This window comes from Delphinus delphis, chromosome 8 (assembly GCF_949987515.2).
Source record: "Delphinus delphis chromosome 8, mDelDel1.2, whole genome shotgun sequence".
Lineage (NCBI taxonomy): Eukaryota > Metazoa > Chordata > Mammalia > Artiodactyla > Delphinidae > Delphinus > Delphinus delphis.
Window position 1 is genome coordinate 47,951,726 of NC_082690.1, and position 17,990 is coordinate 47,969,715.

Below are 17,990 nucleotides of genomic sequence, written 5' to 3' on the forward strand. Positions count from 1 at the left end.
AGCATATATGGCAAAATGTTAATTGTCGAATTGTTGAGTCTGGGTATTGGGTACTATTGTTGAATTAGAGTGGATACTGTAATATTCTTTCACATATTCTGTATATTTGGAAATTTTTATAATAAAAACTTGGAAAAATTAAATTACATATGAATGACTTATTCACCTCTTTTTTCTTCTAGTACTCTATAAGTGTTTGAGTGAAAAGATCTTGTGATATATCGAAAGGGGAAAGGAGCAATTCCAAGAAGAATCTGATCAGCAGTCTTAAGTTCCAGGATAACGAAGATTATTCAAAAATTAGGTATCTAAAAGATCAATTCTGAGCGATACTGGCTTCACTGGAGGTGGAAGCTAGAATACAGAGTATTGAGAAGTGAGGGCCGACCACTTTTTCAATAATTCCCAGGTTTGTTGTTATTTTTGCCGCTGTTACTATGACATCACTGGAGATCTGGAGCTACTCCAGCTCCAGACCTCATTCGAACTCTCGCGATACTAGAGCCCGGTGGAGCGCGAAATGCGGTGGGAGGGGCTGGAACGAGATCGACCGACTTCCGGCCAGGCCGTTGTCTGGGTGGCGCGGTCGAGTCATCGTTGGGCCTCGCCGCTTCCATCTCTCTTCCCTCCACCGCTCCCCCCCCCCCGCCCCGGCGCGGGGGGTCGACCAGCCAAGTGGGGCGGGAGGCGACTCGGACCTTCCTCTTCATTTCGTTCTGGCCTGCTGCCCGGCTACCCGCTCTGGGTCCTTGGGACCAGCGAGGCCCGGTCTGAGGGGCCGGGGCCTACGTGGGCCCGCCGTCGGGCCCCATGAGGCATAGCCTGACCAAACTGCTGGCGGCCTCGGGCAGCGACTCCCCAACCCGCAGCGAGAGCCCGGCGCCGGTCGCGACCTGCTCGCTGCCCCCAGACTTGACCCGGGCGGCAGCGGAGGACGAGGGGACGGCGGCGGCCGGGTCTCCCGGCCGCAAACAGCCGCGCGGCGACGAGGGCGAGTCGGACGCCGGGAGGGGGGGCCGCGGCATCGTGGCCGCGCGCGCGCCCTCGCCCGAGGAGATGGAGGAGGAGGCTATCGCCAGCGTCCCCGGGGAGGAGACGGAGGACATGGACTTTCTGTCCGGCCTGGAACTGGCAGATCTGCTGGACCCCCGGCAACCAGACTGGCATCTGGAGCCCGGGCTCAACTCGCCCGGGCCTCTCTCCTCGTCCGGCGGAGGCTCGGATAGCGGCGGCCTGTGGAGAGGGGACGACGACGACGAGGCCGCGGCTGCCGAGATGCAGCGCTTTTCTGACCTGCTGCAGAGGCTGTTAAACGGCATCGGAGGCTGCAGCAGCGGCAGTGACAGTGGCGGCGGCGAAAAGAGGCGGAGAAAGTCCCCGGGAGGAGGCGGCGGCAGCAGCGGCAACGACAACAACCAGGCGGCGACAAAGAGTCCCCGGAAGGCGGCGGCGGCTGCTGCCCGTCTCAATCGGCTGAAGAAGAAGGAGTACGTGATGGGGCTGGAGAGTCGAGTACGGGGTCTGGCAGCCGAGAACCAGGAGCTGCGGGCCGAGAATCGGGAGCTGGGAAAGCGCGTACAAGCACTGCAGGAGGAGAGTCGCTACCTACGGGCCGTCTTAGCCAACGAGACCGGACTGGCTCGCTTGCTGAGCCGGCTGAGCGGCGTGGGACTGCGGCTGACCACCTCGCTCTTCAGAGACTCGCCCGCCGGTGACCATGACTACGCTCTGCCCGTGGGAAAGCAGCAGCAGGACCTGCTGGAAGAGGACGACTCAGCCGGAGGAGTGTGTCTTCATGTGGACAAGGATAAGGTGTCGGTGGAGTTCTGCTCGGCGTGCGCCCGGAAGGCGTCGTCTTCTCTTAAAATGTAGGGTCAAGTAATCTGCTCTTTATCCGCGTTTACCCCTTTCAACTCCCTTACACCATGTAAAACACCTTAGTGGGACATCTTCACTGGACACATTTCAGAGGAGGAAAAAAAAGTAATATTGAATCTTTAAGTGTTTAGCTAAAAGCATGAATGTGACACTGTAACCAACTCCTAATGATAACATGTCACTATTAAATCTCTCTGACAGTTTCTTTTTTAGGTGATTTCCTTCCTGCCAGGCTCCGTTGTAGGGGTTACAGAACAGTCGTTCCCGCCTCACAACCTGGTAAGGATCCATCTCTTCACGTAACGCTCATGCTCTGCTGCTTAGTCTACTTTAATGGGCAACATCTCAATTTGTGTGTGTGTGTGTGATTTTTTTTTTCTTTTGTTTTTTGGAAGGTGGGAGGGGAATCTAATTTGGGCCCTGTCCACCCTGGAAACAGACTTGTGCTGGTCAATATTGTATTCAAGTTGCTTCTTCTGGTTGAAATAGCTGTTAATGTGTCCCCTTGTTCAGACTTGCGTGTACCTAGCTCTTCTGTCCCCAGTGTGGACATGGCCTTGGATGACATCGGTTCCAACTGTACACTGAAAGCTGCTAATAGAGATACAGTTTGGAGAAAGTGACACAGGTGAAGTTGAATGGAAGTTCCGAGTTGTACAAGGTGCAAATTGGAATTCCAATTTTAGAGCAACTTTTCAGAGGTTGACAATAAGTACTTGGGGCATACACAAATGTGATAGTTATTTTGTGGAGATGACAGAAATCTCTTAAATATTCAAGAATGCCTTTTAGTTTTCATAGATCTAGATATACAATCTATTCAGATTAATAGATTTTTATATCTCACCATTAGAGAAGTTGGAAATTAACATGCATATCAGACTCCTGTGTTAGTTACTTAAAGGAAGAATAAGAATGGTTAATGAAATGTTTCTTTGAGGACCAGCACAGTGATTTACCCTATCACTGAGTATGAATAAATTGTTGAACACCTTTATTTTTGTTGTATTAAAATTTTAGGTTAAATTTATGTATGATTAGATATTGAAGGTTATGAAATGTGAATGAAAACGTGTAAAGTGAGGCTTCACAAAGAATCTTATTCTCCATATTTCAAGGGTATTTGTCCTATTTAAAAGTAAGTTTTAAAATTGAGTGACTTAATGACACGATTGACACTTTTTCCAAAGTTGGGACATAGTCTTCCTTTGAAGTACTCTATTATCTATTGTCCAGTTGTATAGATTGAGTCACAGTGTCTTTCAGTGTAAGAGACATTAAGAAATTCTTTGTGAAACATCACTGTTTGATAAAGTATATACGTATTTAGCATCCTTGTTTTTCTTTGTGCTAAAGTGGATACAGCTGTTGGGGCAGAAGAGACGGGACCAGCTGCTGGCCACATTTCCTGCTTTATTTTAAAAGGTAGTATAAGAAATGAGGAAAAAGAGGTAATATCAGGGCTTCTGCTTTTATTTTAAAATGTTCATAATTAAAAAGTATTTTCCAGCAGTCCAAAGATGTAAGTTATCTTACATATAAAATGTTTTATTTTGTTGTTATTTGGTTATGAAAATGGAATCTTGTTCTTGCAGAACTGTAAATGTTTTGTTGCTAGATAATACACTTTTGAGACCTAACTTGGTCTCTGGTTTCCAGTGCATTACAGCATATTTTGTAAAATCATCTACTGCACTTGAGCATGAATGGATAGTAGCCAAACTCACAACCTGGAGTGATGAACCTGCTTATACCTAAGTGCAGGAGCAAGCCCCTCACAATGCAGCTGCATGGATTTTTAGTGCCTACTGAATTATATATATAAATATATATAAAAACCAAAAGTAGTTGGAAAAGTTATTTGAAATGACTAATTTGTGCTATCTTTATGGAATATGTTAATGTAGCTTTTTGAAACAGAAGCCTTGAATTGAAAGTTAATTAATACTTGAACATTTTGTATATATTTCTTTGTATATAATTTTGTGCAGTACCAATGACAAAAATATGGTGTCATAATAAAACCAGGTTTGTTGATCTTTCGGTCATGGGCTCAAATAATTTATTCATCTCTAACATGACATTAGAAAATAACGGATGAAAATAGGAAAAATGATTGTTGTTAATGCTGTGGGTTTTAAAAGGTTCTGGAAGCAGTAAGTGCGTTTTTCTAAAAATTATACCATTCCCTTGGAATATTTTCTTCCTAACGTCAATGATTTTCCTGCATTATTTGAAGTTTGGGGCTGGGGAGAAACAGTAGTCAAAGCTTTCTGAATTGGGATGATTTGACATTCCAAGTATAGATTTTTAGAATGTCATTTTATAAATGGCAGTTTTTGGAAATACTTGATTAAGAACTTTTGAAAATGGAGATTAGTATCGACTATTTTAAAAGCTGCTTTGTTAGGTTGCTTCTGTTTTAACTGTCTTTTCTTAGTTTCCATCTCATTCTCTTTTTTTTCTAATTTTGGTAAATTAGTGATTTTGTCATTTTTTGCATCAACGTCATGGTCTTGTTTTTACATGGTATTGCATGTATTTAGGACCTATCTAACAGGGGCTTTAAATAAATTTGGTCATATTTATGTGTAAACATATTTTACTGTAAATGTTTGGGTTTCTGAATTTACAACAGATATGTTTATTTCAGTATGTAGTAAACAATATCTTAAAGTGTCCTATTCACTACTTGTTAATTAAAAAAGTTATGATTAATATGAAACTGTTGTCTTACTATTTTTAGAAAATTGTGTTCTGAATGATTAGTAGTTGGATAAAGGAGATTTCTGGAATATAATATGGATTTAGAAATTTTCAGGTTTGGCTCTGTTTACTGTAATGGATGAAAGCAATTTAGTGTTTGGGGAATCTTTTTTGTTTTTTAATATTTTTTTCCTAATTGTGCCTCTGTGGCAAAATGATACAGCAATGTAGCTTTTAATGTTTGTCTTCCGATGGTGACAGGAATTTATACATTAATTGAACTAACACATCATATTGACTTAATGTTTCTGCACTTCCTTGACCAAACCTAACTAAAAAGTCCACGTTTGTTAAAATGTAGTCACACCTCTGATATAATCCGACAAAAAGTGTTCGAAATATTTTAAATATTTGTGCATTTGATAATCACTAAATTAATCTCTCTCTCTTCTCTTTAAACAGCTTAGCAGTGTCTGCAAAAACGAATCTTTTCCTACAACCTGTTAACTGACTGGACTGATGGTAACAAAGTAATTGTGGGAGCCATGTCGGTCAAAAATTTGGCATCTGCTGAAAAAAATGAATGCCATTTTCAAGTTCCCAAATTACTTCTATACTGATTTCACTTTCCAGAAATGGAGATATGAAAAGATTCTCTGGAATCCTTGAAAGACTTAATAGAAATACATGAGACAAAGTTAATTTTGGAACAAAATTATACTTATTTTTGTCTTTCATGGGAGTGATACTCAGTTCTTTGCATACCTTTTAAAAATTGCAACCATTGGAGAAGAGAATGATAGTATTTCATCAAGGAATATTAGATTCTTTACATAATCAAGCGCACATTCTGTGGAATTAGATTTAGTGGAGTAGAATTACATAAACAGGCCATCAGTGATCACAGGCATATAATGAGTTTGTATTTATTTCCTGGAACATGAGAACTAATCTGAAGTACAGACAGACGTTGCTGAGTAGAATATAAAAGTTAATGTAAAGTCTTTAAAGAGTAGTCTTTTTAAATAGATGCATTGATTTGTCTGTATATCTTTGAAAAATTGATTATGATTAAATGTGTGGGTAGTTAATTGCGATTCAGGGTAATGCCAAGATGTGTGGATTCTGAGGTTTTTGGCTTCTTGAGCTTTCTCCGAGGACTTATTAAAAATATTTTGAGGTTTCTAATGAATGGTATACTAGTTTCTACTGTTTTATATTAAAATTTCTCTAGTATGTAAGGGCTTTAGTATTCTGGATGATGGGAGTGGCTTTTTTCATGGAATATGGTTGTTTTACTTAATTGAAACATTTTTCCAGTTCATTACAAGTGTGAAAAAACACTCAAAACTCTGGTTGTTTTATTTCATTTTTGTTGGATTATGTTAATACATTCTTTCACCTGGTCTAGACTGAGTCATTTTATCTTACTGACTCATTTGGGAAGTGTGCAGATGATAGAAGTGGGAGGGGGTAGGAGATAGGCTCTTAATCTTCTTTCCAGAATGATTCATCATAATAACTATACAGTTTGGTTATTGTATGGTGATACAAAAAATTTATTAAATCCATTCAGTTTCTTGTAAGTGTATTCGGTGTCTCTGATGCCAGGCAGCAAAGCGCATTCCCAGTGGCTTATGCTTATGTGATTGATGGATGCTCCTACAGTATGAACAGTACAGCTGGTTGTATTGTAACCAAAATCAGGTAGGCATCAACACTATTTGGTGACTATAACTACTGCTTTGATAGAATAGAGTGGATAATTCACTGATAATGAGTCATTACCTTTTAAAGTATGTGATTACCTAGTTCAGTATTTTGGAGGTATGCCTTTAAGCTAAACAATCTTATGACTAAGGTTGAATAGGTAGTAAAATATTTCCAAGTGTTTAGTTTTTTTCCCCAGGCTGTCAATACAAAGTTTTGAGACCTTCCCAAATGGTTATATTTTTATATTTTACTGTACTGTTTTTTGTTGAGAAACCAGGTAGTTACCATTTAAGCCAGGGGAGGTCCTCCATTAGAAACTTGTAAAGTGTTTGTTTGGCCAGCACAGTACTTTTTACATGTTTGAACTTGAATACCTCAATACTCTCTGCCAGTCACTCCCTATTGTCTTATAATACCAGAATGAGCTCAGAGTTCTGACCTAGACTGCAAGTGGTCATTTACATGCAGTTTTAAAGTGCAGGAAAATTAAACTGGAGATAATTTAAATTTTATTCAGAAAGTAAATTTCTTTATCGTTTTCAATAAATCCTGTAATGTTAGAGGAAAAATATTTTTTAAAGATAAAGGTTAAAAGAAAGTTGCCCTGTTCATTGCTTTGGTTACTCATAGTGTTTTTATTCCTAGTTTTTTACCTTTCCCCAATTTGTACATTCAGGATTTCTTAGTTAGCCGTTTTTCCCACTTTTTAAAAAGAAACCGGGTCACAGTGGACTTTCATAATTTTTTGTAGTTTTTGTTTGGCCATGCCATGTGGCTTGTGGGATCTTACTTCCTGAACCAGGGAATGAACCCAGGACCTTTGCAGTGAAAGTGTGGAGTCCTAACCACTGGACCGCCAGGGAATTCCCAATTTTTTGTAGTTTTCTTGACCCAAAATTTGCTGAAATTCATCTTTTGCTCAATTTTCAGTTAATCTAATTTAAAAATCTAGTCACTTGGTGTTTTGAACATTCGTGTAGCTGTTAATATGTACAGATTTGAATTTTATTGGTGGCCCAACTTCGTTTAAAATGTGCCATCAAATTCTGTTTCCTGGGCTTCCCTGGTGGCACAGTGGTTGAGAGTCCGCCTGCCGACGCAGGGGACACGGGTTTGTGCCCCAGTCTGGGAGGATCCCACATGCCGCGGAGCGGCTGGGCCCCTGAGCCATGGCCGCTGAGCCTGCGCGTCCGGAGCCTGTGCTCCGCAACGGGAGAGGCCACAACAGTGAGCGCAAAAAAAAAAAAAATTGTTTCCTTTTTACCCACTGAGGTCAAACCCCTCTGGCTTCTAATGTACCATAGTCTGGGGTTTACAAATTAATATCTTAATTTAAGTATAGTATAACATGAACCTTCTTTTTTAAAGCCAAATAACTGCACAGAATAAATTTTGAAAGACAGGTTTAAATAGTTTGTTTACTGCGACAGAATTGAAATAAACTATTTTCCTGACTGAGGCAGTGTTCTTCAGGTCTTAGCTAAAAATGACTGTTTCCTTAAATTGTAATGCACATCACAGCAGGCGCGCACAAATTTGCCCCCTGACCAAAAGTTTTGGTAAAGTACATTTGTAGCAACAGGTTTAAAGTAACATGTTCTTTGGCTTATGTTGCCCATTTCTACTAACTGGGAAGATGATTTAAGAAAAATATGGTAGAAGACAGATGTTAGAAATCGTTTTTGGTTGCAGAAACCATTGTAAATTTTTGTATGTTTATAGATGGTGGTATGCTAGGGAGTAAGTACGGTGGGAGTGTTTAAGGATAAGTAAGGAAACAATTTGCGCTAAATTATCCATTTAGTAATATCAGTGGGTTTTGAATTATCTAAGTTCATTACACCATTCTCTCTTTTTAAAGGAGTCTAATTCAGTAATTTGGGTTTCTTATTTTTGAAGTTAGGAATTTTAATTCTTTTTTTTTTTTACTGTGATAAGTAGAACTCTGCTTTAAATAAAAATGACAGCACACATAAAATGTATAATTTTGGGTCAGACAGCTTTATCGTGGTATTTTAGCTTGTAAAATAAAGTTTTTTGGTTTTTTTTTTTTGCCTTTTATATATGTTTTTCCTAGTTGTAAAGGTAAAGCATATTCATTTCAGAAAGCTGGGATTATCCAGAAAGGAATCAGAATGAAAAGAAAAATCAGCCTTAATTTTATAACCCAGAGAATATCCACAGTAAAATACAGATTCTTTTGTCTGATAATTGGGATCATTTTTTTTATCAAACATAGTTTGATAGGGAATTTTGTTTTGTAATCTGTTTCAATTTGTTTTTTTTTTGACCTCGCCACGTGGCTTGCGTGATTCTACTTCCCCGACCAGGGATTGAACCTGCACCCTCAGCAGTGAAAGTGTGGAGTCCTAATCACTGGACTGCCAGGGAATTCCCTTGTATTTTATTAATTAAATTTTACATCTTTGGCTGTACTGCTTTCTTTAAGGGCCACTGAAAGCCTGTCCCACTCTCAGAGCTGCCTTTTTTAGGTGACAGGCTAAATCCTTTCATATAATTTTAAGTAGCATAAGATTATTTAACAGATATATCACTATATTTGAAAAGAATAGTTAAGATGCTTGTGAATGTGGTCTTGGATGACACAAATATTGTTTGGTATGACTGGCTTGTTTCCTAAGAAAGTGTTGGTCTAGCTCTGCATTGTGTAATACTGAGGCTATTATCCACATGTGGCTAAACAATTTAAATTAATTAAAATAAAAGATTCAGTTATTCAGGTGCACTAGTCAAATTCTGGGTCCTCAGTAGCCACATACGGCTAGTGCTAACATATCAGTCATATATAAAATATTTCCTCATCATCACAGAAAGTTTTGTTGGCCAATGCTGATTTAGATGCTGTTACATGAGAAAATGGTTTCAAGAACTAAGATGAAAATTTTTAGGAAGGGAAACACAATAGATCATTTCAAAAATTTAAATGATCTATCTTAGGAATTGAGGAATAGACCTAGGATATTTCAAAAAACAAAACCAGAAACAATAGGAAGAATATGGCTACCTCAAATTTGAGTGCCTGATGACAGGTGCTACGTTAAGTCAACTTACATATATGATACCAATCTTGAGTGAGGTTACTGATGAGGAAACTGAGGGCCAGAGAGATCAGTTAACTTGCTTAGCATCATACAGCCAAAAAAAATGGCTCAGGTCTATGTGCTTCTAAAGAACTATACCACACTAGATGAAAGCTTCAAAGATAGAATCTACCTTAATCTTATGAGTATAGCTTTCCAATGTTATAAATAAGATGACTTTTGAAGTAGGTAACTATCATTAGGACAGCTCAAGCTGAGCCTGAATAATCATCTGTGAAGAATACTGGGAATTGATCCCTCTGTAAGGAATGTTTTTAAATATGTTTTAAGATTCTATGAAAGAATAATACCTATGGAAACAGTGAATTGAGAAAATGAAGTGTAATGTTTCTGTAGTGTATTGATACTCCCCACCCTGGCCCCTGCCATTTTCATTCCTGTTTGGATTCTTTGAGTTTTCAGTGAAAACTGCTATGTGGTTTTTTCCCTGTTACAGACCAAACTGCCTAATGTAAAGGAGTAGAGCAAGCAATGTGGGAGAGACGGTATTGGGAACACTAGAGAAGTAGGCTCTTGGCTAAGTGGGTAGTGTTGAATAATTTATTCAGCCTTTTGTTGTAGATCCCAGAATTGTACCTCATGTAATAAATTACAAGTCTTATTTATTCATACTTAGATGTAGGTTATTTTTACAGTTTTATTTTTGTGTACAGATTTGCTTAACCATCACTGAATTTCTAGGTCAGGTTCAGGTAACTGAAGAGCCTTTATAAGTAGTTTATATTGTCTAGACCCAAGGTATGCTGCAAACACAGTCTGGAGCAAAATGGGAAATAACATCTTTCTAAAGACAGGCTTAGAAATCCTAATCCAGTAATTTAAGATGTTTCCTTTCTCGGGTAGCAGGGCTGAGTTATACCTGTAAGAAAACATTGAGACAGTTCACTAGAAAAGACAGTTGTATCAAGTGGCAAATCTGTGTACAATACATATTAATTCCAGAAGTCTTAAAACTAGCTTAGGTAAAGACTGAGGTAATGCTATTCTCTTCAATGTCTATTAGTCATAAAAACTGTCCTTTTGTCCGTTTCACCTCTGGAAGCTCATATAGTATAGATTGCTTGGTACAAGAGTTCATCAGAGAATAACTGAATTATTTTGGCTTATAGCGAGACATTTTCTGATGGAATTTTCTCTTAGAGGAAGTACTCAAACCCTAAGAACATTATGCATATAATGTAGTTTTCATGCTAGTCACAGTACTTTTTGCAGCTTTGTAGCTAGTATTCAATATATAAAGCTAAGAACCTGAACTACACACCCAAGAGGTAGTGTGATGAATTTCTAGAAGTGTTTTCAAATTCTTGAGAAGTATTCTTTGATTACCCAGAAAAAACAAGTCTTGTTAACTCTTTCAAGTCAAACAGGTAACATTGCCTTAAAAATAGAAAATGTACTTGCTGTTTTAAAGTTTGCATTTTCTAGGCAATCATTTATATATATTACTAAAGTTTTTCGATAATTATGGAAAGCAATCCTACCTGGCTGCTAGGCCACCATTCACAGGGATAGCCAAGAAAACAGGGTACAGGCCACCAAAAACAAGACCAACCAGTCCACCTCGTGTTATGGTACAGGTTTCACAATGTAAATCACCTAGGAAATAAATTAGTTCTGCAAATGGATAGTCAAGCAAACATTTAAAGAATGCAAGGTCCCCTTTTATGTATCACAGATACTCAATTTTCAGGCAGTAATACAGCAAATGCATGTCTACAAGGCATGTTAAAAGGTATAATTACACATATGGATAATCTAAAACAGCCAGGAATAACTGATAAAACCATCTTAGGAAAAATTCCCTAATTTGTTTTGAACTTGAATATAATACTCAGTTTGCACTGCTTCTAGCTTTTTGCGCATGTATTAACAAACCTGAGCTAATATTTTTGTCTTTAAGAAACTTTTTAAACCCATGGGAAATTTAACAGTTTGATTTATCTTACATTTTTACATTATGCAGTGTGATTTCATTTTTATAAAATTGTTTATTCATTTCCAGATTAGTACAAGGTATTAAAAATAGAAAGCTATGCTAACCTATGTTTTCACTCATTCTGTTCAGTTTATTGTGCAATAGGTTTCCCTGCACATAAAAATTCTTTTCACACTGATCTTGGGGATTCAAGCAAATACTCATCTAATTTAAACAAATCTGAAGTAGCACTTAGGAGAATTTAAATGGACTGCCTCCCTACTACCACCTATGGTAATAATTTTTTTAAATTATTAATCAGAAATTCTTTCATGATTTAGCTGTACTTGGAGTACTGAGCAAATATGGTGAACTGTCCAAAGGAAATCAAGTCTCCATGTATTTGATAACTTGCACATATACACATTTAGTGCTTTTAGAGATTTAGTGATTTTTATGGGAACAAGATAAAGAGTCTTGTTCCCATAAAAATTTTTTTCCCCTTAAGAAAATGCTATAATTTTTAAAAAATTAAGGCAGTTAGCATTTAAAAAAAATAAAGTTTCCAAATATTTCTTACTAAACACTGTAGGAGAGAGAAGTTAGACAAAGGAAAGTATTTAGAATTACTGTGTATATATTTTACTTGTTTGGTAGACCATGCTAATCTGAATTAATTGCTGCTTTACATAGAGAGGCTAGCAAGGTTCAGTCTTATCCAAGCAGTATTACAGCATATAGCCAATTGCTACAATTATTTAAGGATTAATGTAAGATGCAAATAATGTACATATACCAAAGCAAACTTGCTGGTGACAGTGAAATAGAATTTACCTGTATTCAAAGGTAAACTTACAAAACCTTTGAAAGATACGTGTGCCATCAAAAATGGGATCACTGCCATTGGTAAGCCAGCAGCTACAGGAGCCTGTGTCACATGTAGGATGCGTCGAAAGAGACTATTTGCTATTAGGCCACAGAGGGCAGCATTAAGTCCAATATATGTTGATCCATTTTCAAGCAGATTCCTGAGTCGGTGAGAAAAAACAGTAACTCTTTTTGGCTGTATTGCGTGTGTTAGCTCTCCAACAATTCTGGCATATGTTACAGAACTTATCAGGACTTTAGGATTAACAGGATCCAACATTTATATCTTATAGCTCCATAAAACAAAAACCTTTTAAAATCATTGTTTTACATATAGATTTTTATTCTAAAAGGCTTTGAATCTGGTCAACACTTTAAGGATACAGTGATACATTTAGTTTTGCTAAATGTATTGTGGGAATTTGCAAAGAATATTGGTATGGAAATTCCACCATCCCCCCACCAAGTATATAGCAGGGAAGAGCTTCTGAAGAGTCTGACTTGGATGCCTCTCTAGGCTCCCACAATACGCAATACTTACTTCTGTAGCAAAACACATTATAAGGTGGTACTAGCTTATCACAGATTTACCTGTCAGGCTTCCCAACTAGCCTGTAAACAACTTGAAGACAGTGGATACAAAGATATAAATATCTTGGTTTCAACAGCATCTGGCACACAGAAGGCATTCAATAAGGTGAAATTGATGTTTCCTTTTACTCTTCCTTGAAGCATTAGAGTCAGGATTAGGGGGTGGAGCAGTACTAACATTTAAGGGATCCTCTATGCTAGGTACTTTTTATAAGAGCTCACTGAAATAAGAATAAATTGATGTTTTGGGATAGTAAGTGGTAGAACTGGTTTTTAAGGAAGGCATGTATGAGATTTAAAATGCATGTTCTATGCATTCTTTAGTTTTGGGGAAAAAAACTAAAACTGCTGAATATTGAAAGTATCCAATTCAAAGCCTTCAGCCTATCACTTAACTTCTTTACCATCTGCTTTGCTTCCTGTAACACAGGCGTCAACCTCTTTTCTCATTACTCTTAATTAGCCAAACTAGCCACACACAATATCCCCTCTAACTTCTATGGTTAACACTCAAGACAGGTTTTCTAGGAATTCCTAATTGAGCTTTCTACATTGTGTAAGGTACTACTTTTCTTACCTGTCACTTTGCAATCACAATGGTACTTGTCATTCAATCATTGAGCACTTATTGCATGCCGCAGACTTGGTGATGAAGGCACAAAAAATTATCTTCGGTGTTTTCATAGTTTATTATTGGAGAATGAAAGATACGTAAACTTGATATATTGGATTGGCCAAAAAGTTCGTTCGGATTTTTCCATGAAAAATGCGAACAAACATTTTGATCAACCCAGTATAACAAAAGTATTAAAATGGTAATGTTAGTACAAGGGAGGCAGTTTAGAAACTTAGGGTACATAAGACAATATTTAAATTGTGATGAGGGCCTAGAGAGCTACCAAACAACAAAACACATGAATGTGAAAAGACCTGTGTATTCTTGTGGGAGCTGAGGGAATGGGAAACTCGAGCACTTCCTCTAAAATATTTTTATTTTATCTTCATAACAATACTGTGAAATATGTATTATCTTCATTTTTAGTCATAGGAACAAATGCCCATATATATTACATATTATATACATTGTAATATTATATATATAATTATATACATTGTAATATGTTGATACATTAATGTTAAATATTATTAAAAATTACATAAATAAGTACCTAAATATAACAAGGAGTGTAACTGGAATCTGAAATAGCAACGTTTGCTGTCTCCCAACCAGATTTTAATTTCCTGTGGCTTAAAGTCACATTGTTCAGTTAATAATTCAATACAAAATTGTTACTATCTAGCAGCCCCATTGCCAGTCAGTGTTCCCAAAAAGTGCCTATACAATTAGAAACGTGAACTCAAGATTTTTTGGCAAGATAATACCCATAAAGTAACTAGATACATGAACTAACACATGAAATATAAGACCAGAAATAACAAGTGGCAATGAAATAGATGGCACATGAAATTATTTTGTAGATTAGAAAGTGAAGTGTTTGATACTAAAGTTTCATACACTTAAGAACTTTTCAAATAACTATTAAACATATCTAAATTGGTAATGCAAGAAATGAGGATTCAAACTTAGGAGAACTAGGATAGATAAAATAGAAGCAGAGGAAAAATAGTGGACAAAGATGAGATGCTGTCATCTGCCCTGTTTAGGTGCCACTGTTCAAAAGCAGTTTATTCCAAATTAAAGCTTACTTTGCAGTTCCAGATTACTTCCCCATTGATTATTATTTCTAATTTGGTGAAAGTCCCAGTAACACAGCCTGCTTGCTTCTCTTCAAGGCTGTCACATCTCTATTCTTCCTGGCTTTCCCTACCTTACTGGCCTGGAAACATGGGCACATGTCTTTTATTTGCTTAAAAAATTTCTGTTTACCTCTGGAAAACAATAACAAAAACGATGTGCACTGTGTGTTTGTGGTGGGGGGAAAGGGAGGTTGGATATACATCTTATTACTGCTCTTGGTTTATGGGTTCTCCCTTGTTGATCTGGTGTCAGCAAGATTGGAATTTGTGCAAGATAGTAAGATTATACTTCCAAAATGTATTTCAAATCTATCCTTTTTTCACTTCAGCTGCCACCACCACTCACCAGGATTACTATGCCAGTTTTCCTACTGGTCGTCTTCCTTTTCTCGCCTACCTTAAATCTACTTTCCAAAAAGCAACTGTCATGTTCTTTGGAACTGTTAGCTGGATCATTCCCTGCTTAAAACTCCTGTTCCTTCAACCTTATGCCCACTTCCCTTGTACTTTAGTGACACTGGTTCCTCAAATATGACAAACTCGTTGCTCTCTGTGGCCTAGGCATATGCCATTCCTTCCTCTTCCCCAGGCTGACTCTTCTTCATCCTTTTTGGTCTCAGATTTTCAGTTTAAATGGAATGTTAGAGAGGCTGCCTGAAGAACATTTTGTGGGAGAGTACTGGAGTTCACTCAGCGTTGTCTTCAAAGATCAGTATGTTTCCTATATAAATTTAATAATATCTTAAAGATCTTTTAGCCATGATCCCATTTCTCTGACATTCCTTGTCTAGTTATGTGTGTTACATGGCACTCTCTTAGACTGGTAAGTGTAGTGATAGAAATGAATTGAGAAAGAAGACAGTTTAAAGGTTTTTTATTTAAATTAGTCCATAAATATATACATCTGCCTATACTCTAAGCCAGATGGAAAAACTGGGAGAAATGAATTTTAGCCTTGACTTAAAGGAAAATGGCTAATCTCTCTGAGCCTTGGTTTTCTCATCAACGTAATAAAAAAAATCTCAATTTCCTTCTGACAGTCTATGTTTGTTTATATTCAAACCAAATAAATTTGAGATGAATCAATGATGAAAGTCCACCTGATAAAAGAATTTTTTAATTAAGAAGGGATCTTACCTTTCTGCTTCTGGAAGTTGGTTAATTTTTCTGGTTATGATTTCAATTAAGTTCTTCTTGACAGTACCATCTGGTTTATGATTTTCCATCTTGAGCCTTAAATTAAAATGTCATTTTTCAATAATGTGTATCTATAGAAATACAGCAAAAGAGCTTATAAAAAGCCGTTGGAAGACCATAAATATTTAATTTTAAAAGAAGCAGCCATAGCTTTATTTCATAATCTGAAAAATTAATGCATTAGACACCCCCCAAAAAACCCCCACAATTCTATGAAATAGAAACCAGAACATGGAAGACAACACATAAAGCTTATAGGAAATACAGAATATCTTTGTAACCCTTAAAAATATTGTAAATTTGCAAACAGCACTAACCATAAAACACATAAAGCTAATATTAAACTAATAGTAACCAATTAAAATGACCTTGTGTTCATTTACAGATACCATGAAGATAAGCCAGTTGGGGAGAAAATGTTTGCAATGTAACTGACAAAGGAGTAGTTGGTACCCAGAATATGTAAAGTATTGAATAGTACAAATCAATAAGAAAAAGGCAACCAACCCAATAGAAAAACTGGCAAAAAGTTTGAACAGGCACTTCACAAAGAGAAAAGTCAGACAATAAATATGAAAATATGCTTAACCACTATAATCAGGAAAATAGAAATTAAATTTCAATTACTGGCAAGAATGTGGAGTAACTGAAACTCATGTGCTGCTGGTGGAAGCATAGGTACAACCACTTTGGAAAAGGATTTGGTACTTAATAAGTAGAAGACACACTCAGCAATTTCACATCTAGGTACACCCTAGAGCAGAGGTCAGCAAACTTCTCTAAAAGGGCCAGATGGTAAACATCTTAGGCTTTGCGGGTCACATAATGGTCTTTTGTCGAATACTTAAAAAAAAAAAAAACTTAAAAAATATAAAAAACATTTTGGCTGGCCGTGAAGAAACAAGCGATAGGCTTCGTCTGGCCCACAGGCAGGTAGTTTGTTGATCTCTGCGCTAGTTGAGGTGAATAAAAGATTAAGGGAATGGGTGAATGATTAATCTTAGCCTGAAGATTTATCTCATTAAATAAGATTTCAGGGTAGCAGAGTTACGAAAATCAAAAAGTTCAGAAAGAACAGACAACATGACTCTGAAATTTAATTTTCTTGGTTCACTATTCATTTGCTACAAGATTAATTTATAACACTAATTTAACAAATATTTACTGGGTAGCCATTAGATGGCTTGGAAAATATTCAGTACACTGAATTTCATATCCCTAAACTTAAAGTTAACATAAGTAGTACAATGCAGGCTTAGAAATTTATGTCTGGGTTTCCCGGACTCAAACTTTTTGAGGGCCTTGGTTACAATAACGTTAAGATCTCTGCCTTACAGGAACTTTGAATAATTTTATGTTGGGGGGTTGGGGGTGTGGAGAGAGACATAAAAACAAGTAATCAAATTCAGTATATATAAAGTGTATAGTGTATATGTCTGAAATACTGTTATATCATAAAGTCCAGCCTAATGCTATCACTAGTTTTCTGTTCTGTGCTCTGCATATTGGTGAGGTTCCTGGTCCTGTGAACTAGCCATTTCTAAGGTGTCGCTATTAAAAGTCACCCTTAATTCGGTAAAAGTTCTGATCTGGCAGCCCGCAGTAGGCCATTGTATCCCGGTTAATAATAAATCCCTATCAAAGACAATGCCACGTTTAAATATTACAAACATTTCAAAAGGCTTTTGCACTAGCTATCTTCAAGATAGCTCCCGAGATAGACAAATGAGGAAAGTGGGGCCTCTGAAAATTAAATTAGGCCAAGGTCACCCTGTAAATTGGCAGTAAACCCGGCATTAAATTCAAGCACAGGCTTTTCATTTTTGCCCCCTGTAGGCTTAATTTAAATATAAGATCCTTTTTTCTAGGGTGGAAAGTGTAGGGACCGATTCGGTGCGGTAGAACCGATTCCCCTCCTCCACTTGCGACTAAGTCCCGGGATCTCATTCCCACGCTGCGGTTGAACAGCATGTCACCACGCTGTGCTTCTCTTGATACTCGCCTTTTACTGCACCCTTTTACCCGGAATGCCGGTACCTTATGCTCTCCTCCCAGCAGTCACTGCCTCCATCAGCCACGCGAGTGCTCACTCCAACCTTCGCTCAAGTCGCCCGGGCGCAGCCATTTTGGCTGCCACGTGACACGGCCCAAGGCGGGCACTGGGTCGCTGCCGGGCCGCTGATTGGGCTTCCAGGACCGAGGTTGCGCTCAAGGGCCTTCTAGCAGTGGGAGGTGCTGTGCCG

General features: G+C 37.8%; 2 protein-coding genes across 8 annotated transcripts; one reads left to right on the forward strand and one right to left on the reverse strand.

The window, feature by feature from the left end:
* Positions 1–545: 545 nt before the first annotated feature.
* Positions 546–6,170, forward strand: CREBZF (CREB/ATF bZIP transcription factor). Of its 4 annotated transcripts, XM_060018158.2 has the most exons (4): positions 547–1,868; positions 2,080–2,157; positions 3,235–3,303; positions 5,047–6,170. In XM_060018158.2, the coding sequence occupies exons 1-2, from the start codon at positions 811–813 to the stop codon at positions 2,093–2,095; spliced, it is 1,074 nt and encodes a 357-aa protein (XP_059874141.1). In that variant the 5' UTR covers positions 547–810; the 3' UTR covers positions 2,096–2,157; positions 3,235–3,303; positions 5,047–6,170. The 4 variants fall into 4 exon arrangements, with proteins under 4 accessions (XP_059874140.1, XP_059874142.1, XP_059874141.1 ...); XM_060018157.2 differs by lacking the exon at positions 5,047–6,170 and having other exon boundaries at positions 546–1,868; positions 2,392–3,915; XM_060018156.2 differs by lacking the exon at positions 5,047–6,170 and having other exon boundaries at positions 3,235–3,915.
* Positions 6,171–8,871: 2,701 nt separating this feature from the next.
* On the reverse strand, positions 8,872–17,915 carry TMEM126A (transmembrane protein 126A). Of its 4 annotated transcripts, none has more exons than XM_060018164.1 (5): positions 17,785–17,915; positions 15,688–15,783; positions 12,169–12,362; positions 10,901–11,015; positions 8,872–10,278 (listed from the first exon to the last, which is right to left on the reverse strand). In XM_060018164.1, exons 2-5 carry the CDS (start codon positions 15,774–15,776, stop codon positions 10,086–10,088), a joined length of 591 nt encoding a protein of 196 aa, XP_059874147.1. In that variant the 5' UTR covers positions 15,777–15,783; positions 17,785–17,915; the 3' UTR covers positions 8,872–10,085. The 4 variants fall into 4 exon arrangements, with proteins under 4 accessions (XP_059874147.1, XP_059874143.1, XP_059874145.1 ...); XM_060018160.2 differs by having other exon boundaries at positions 8,873–10,278; positions 17,750–17,893; XM_060018162.1 differs by having other exon boundaries at positions 8,873–10,278; positions 15,688–15,818; positions 17,785–17,886.
* Between the last annotated feature and the right edge of the window lie 75 nt (positions 17,916–17,990).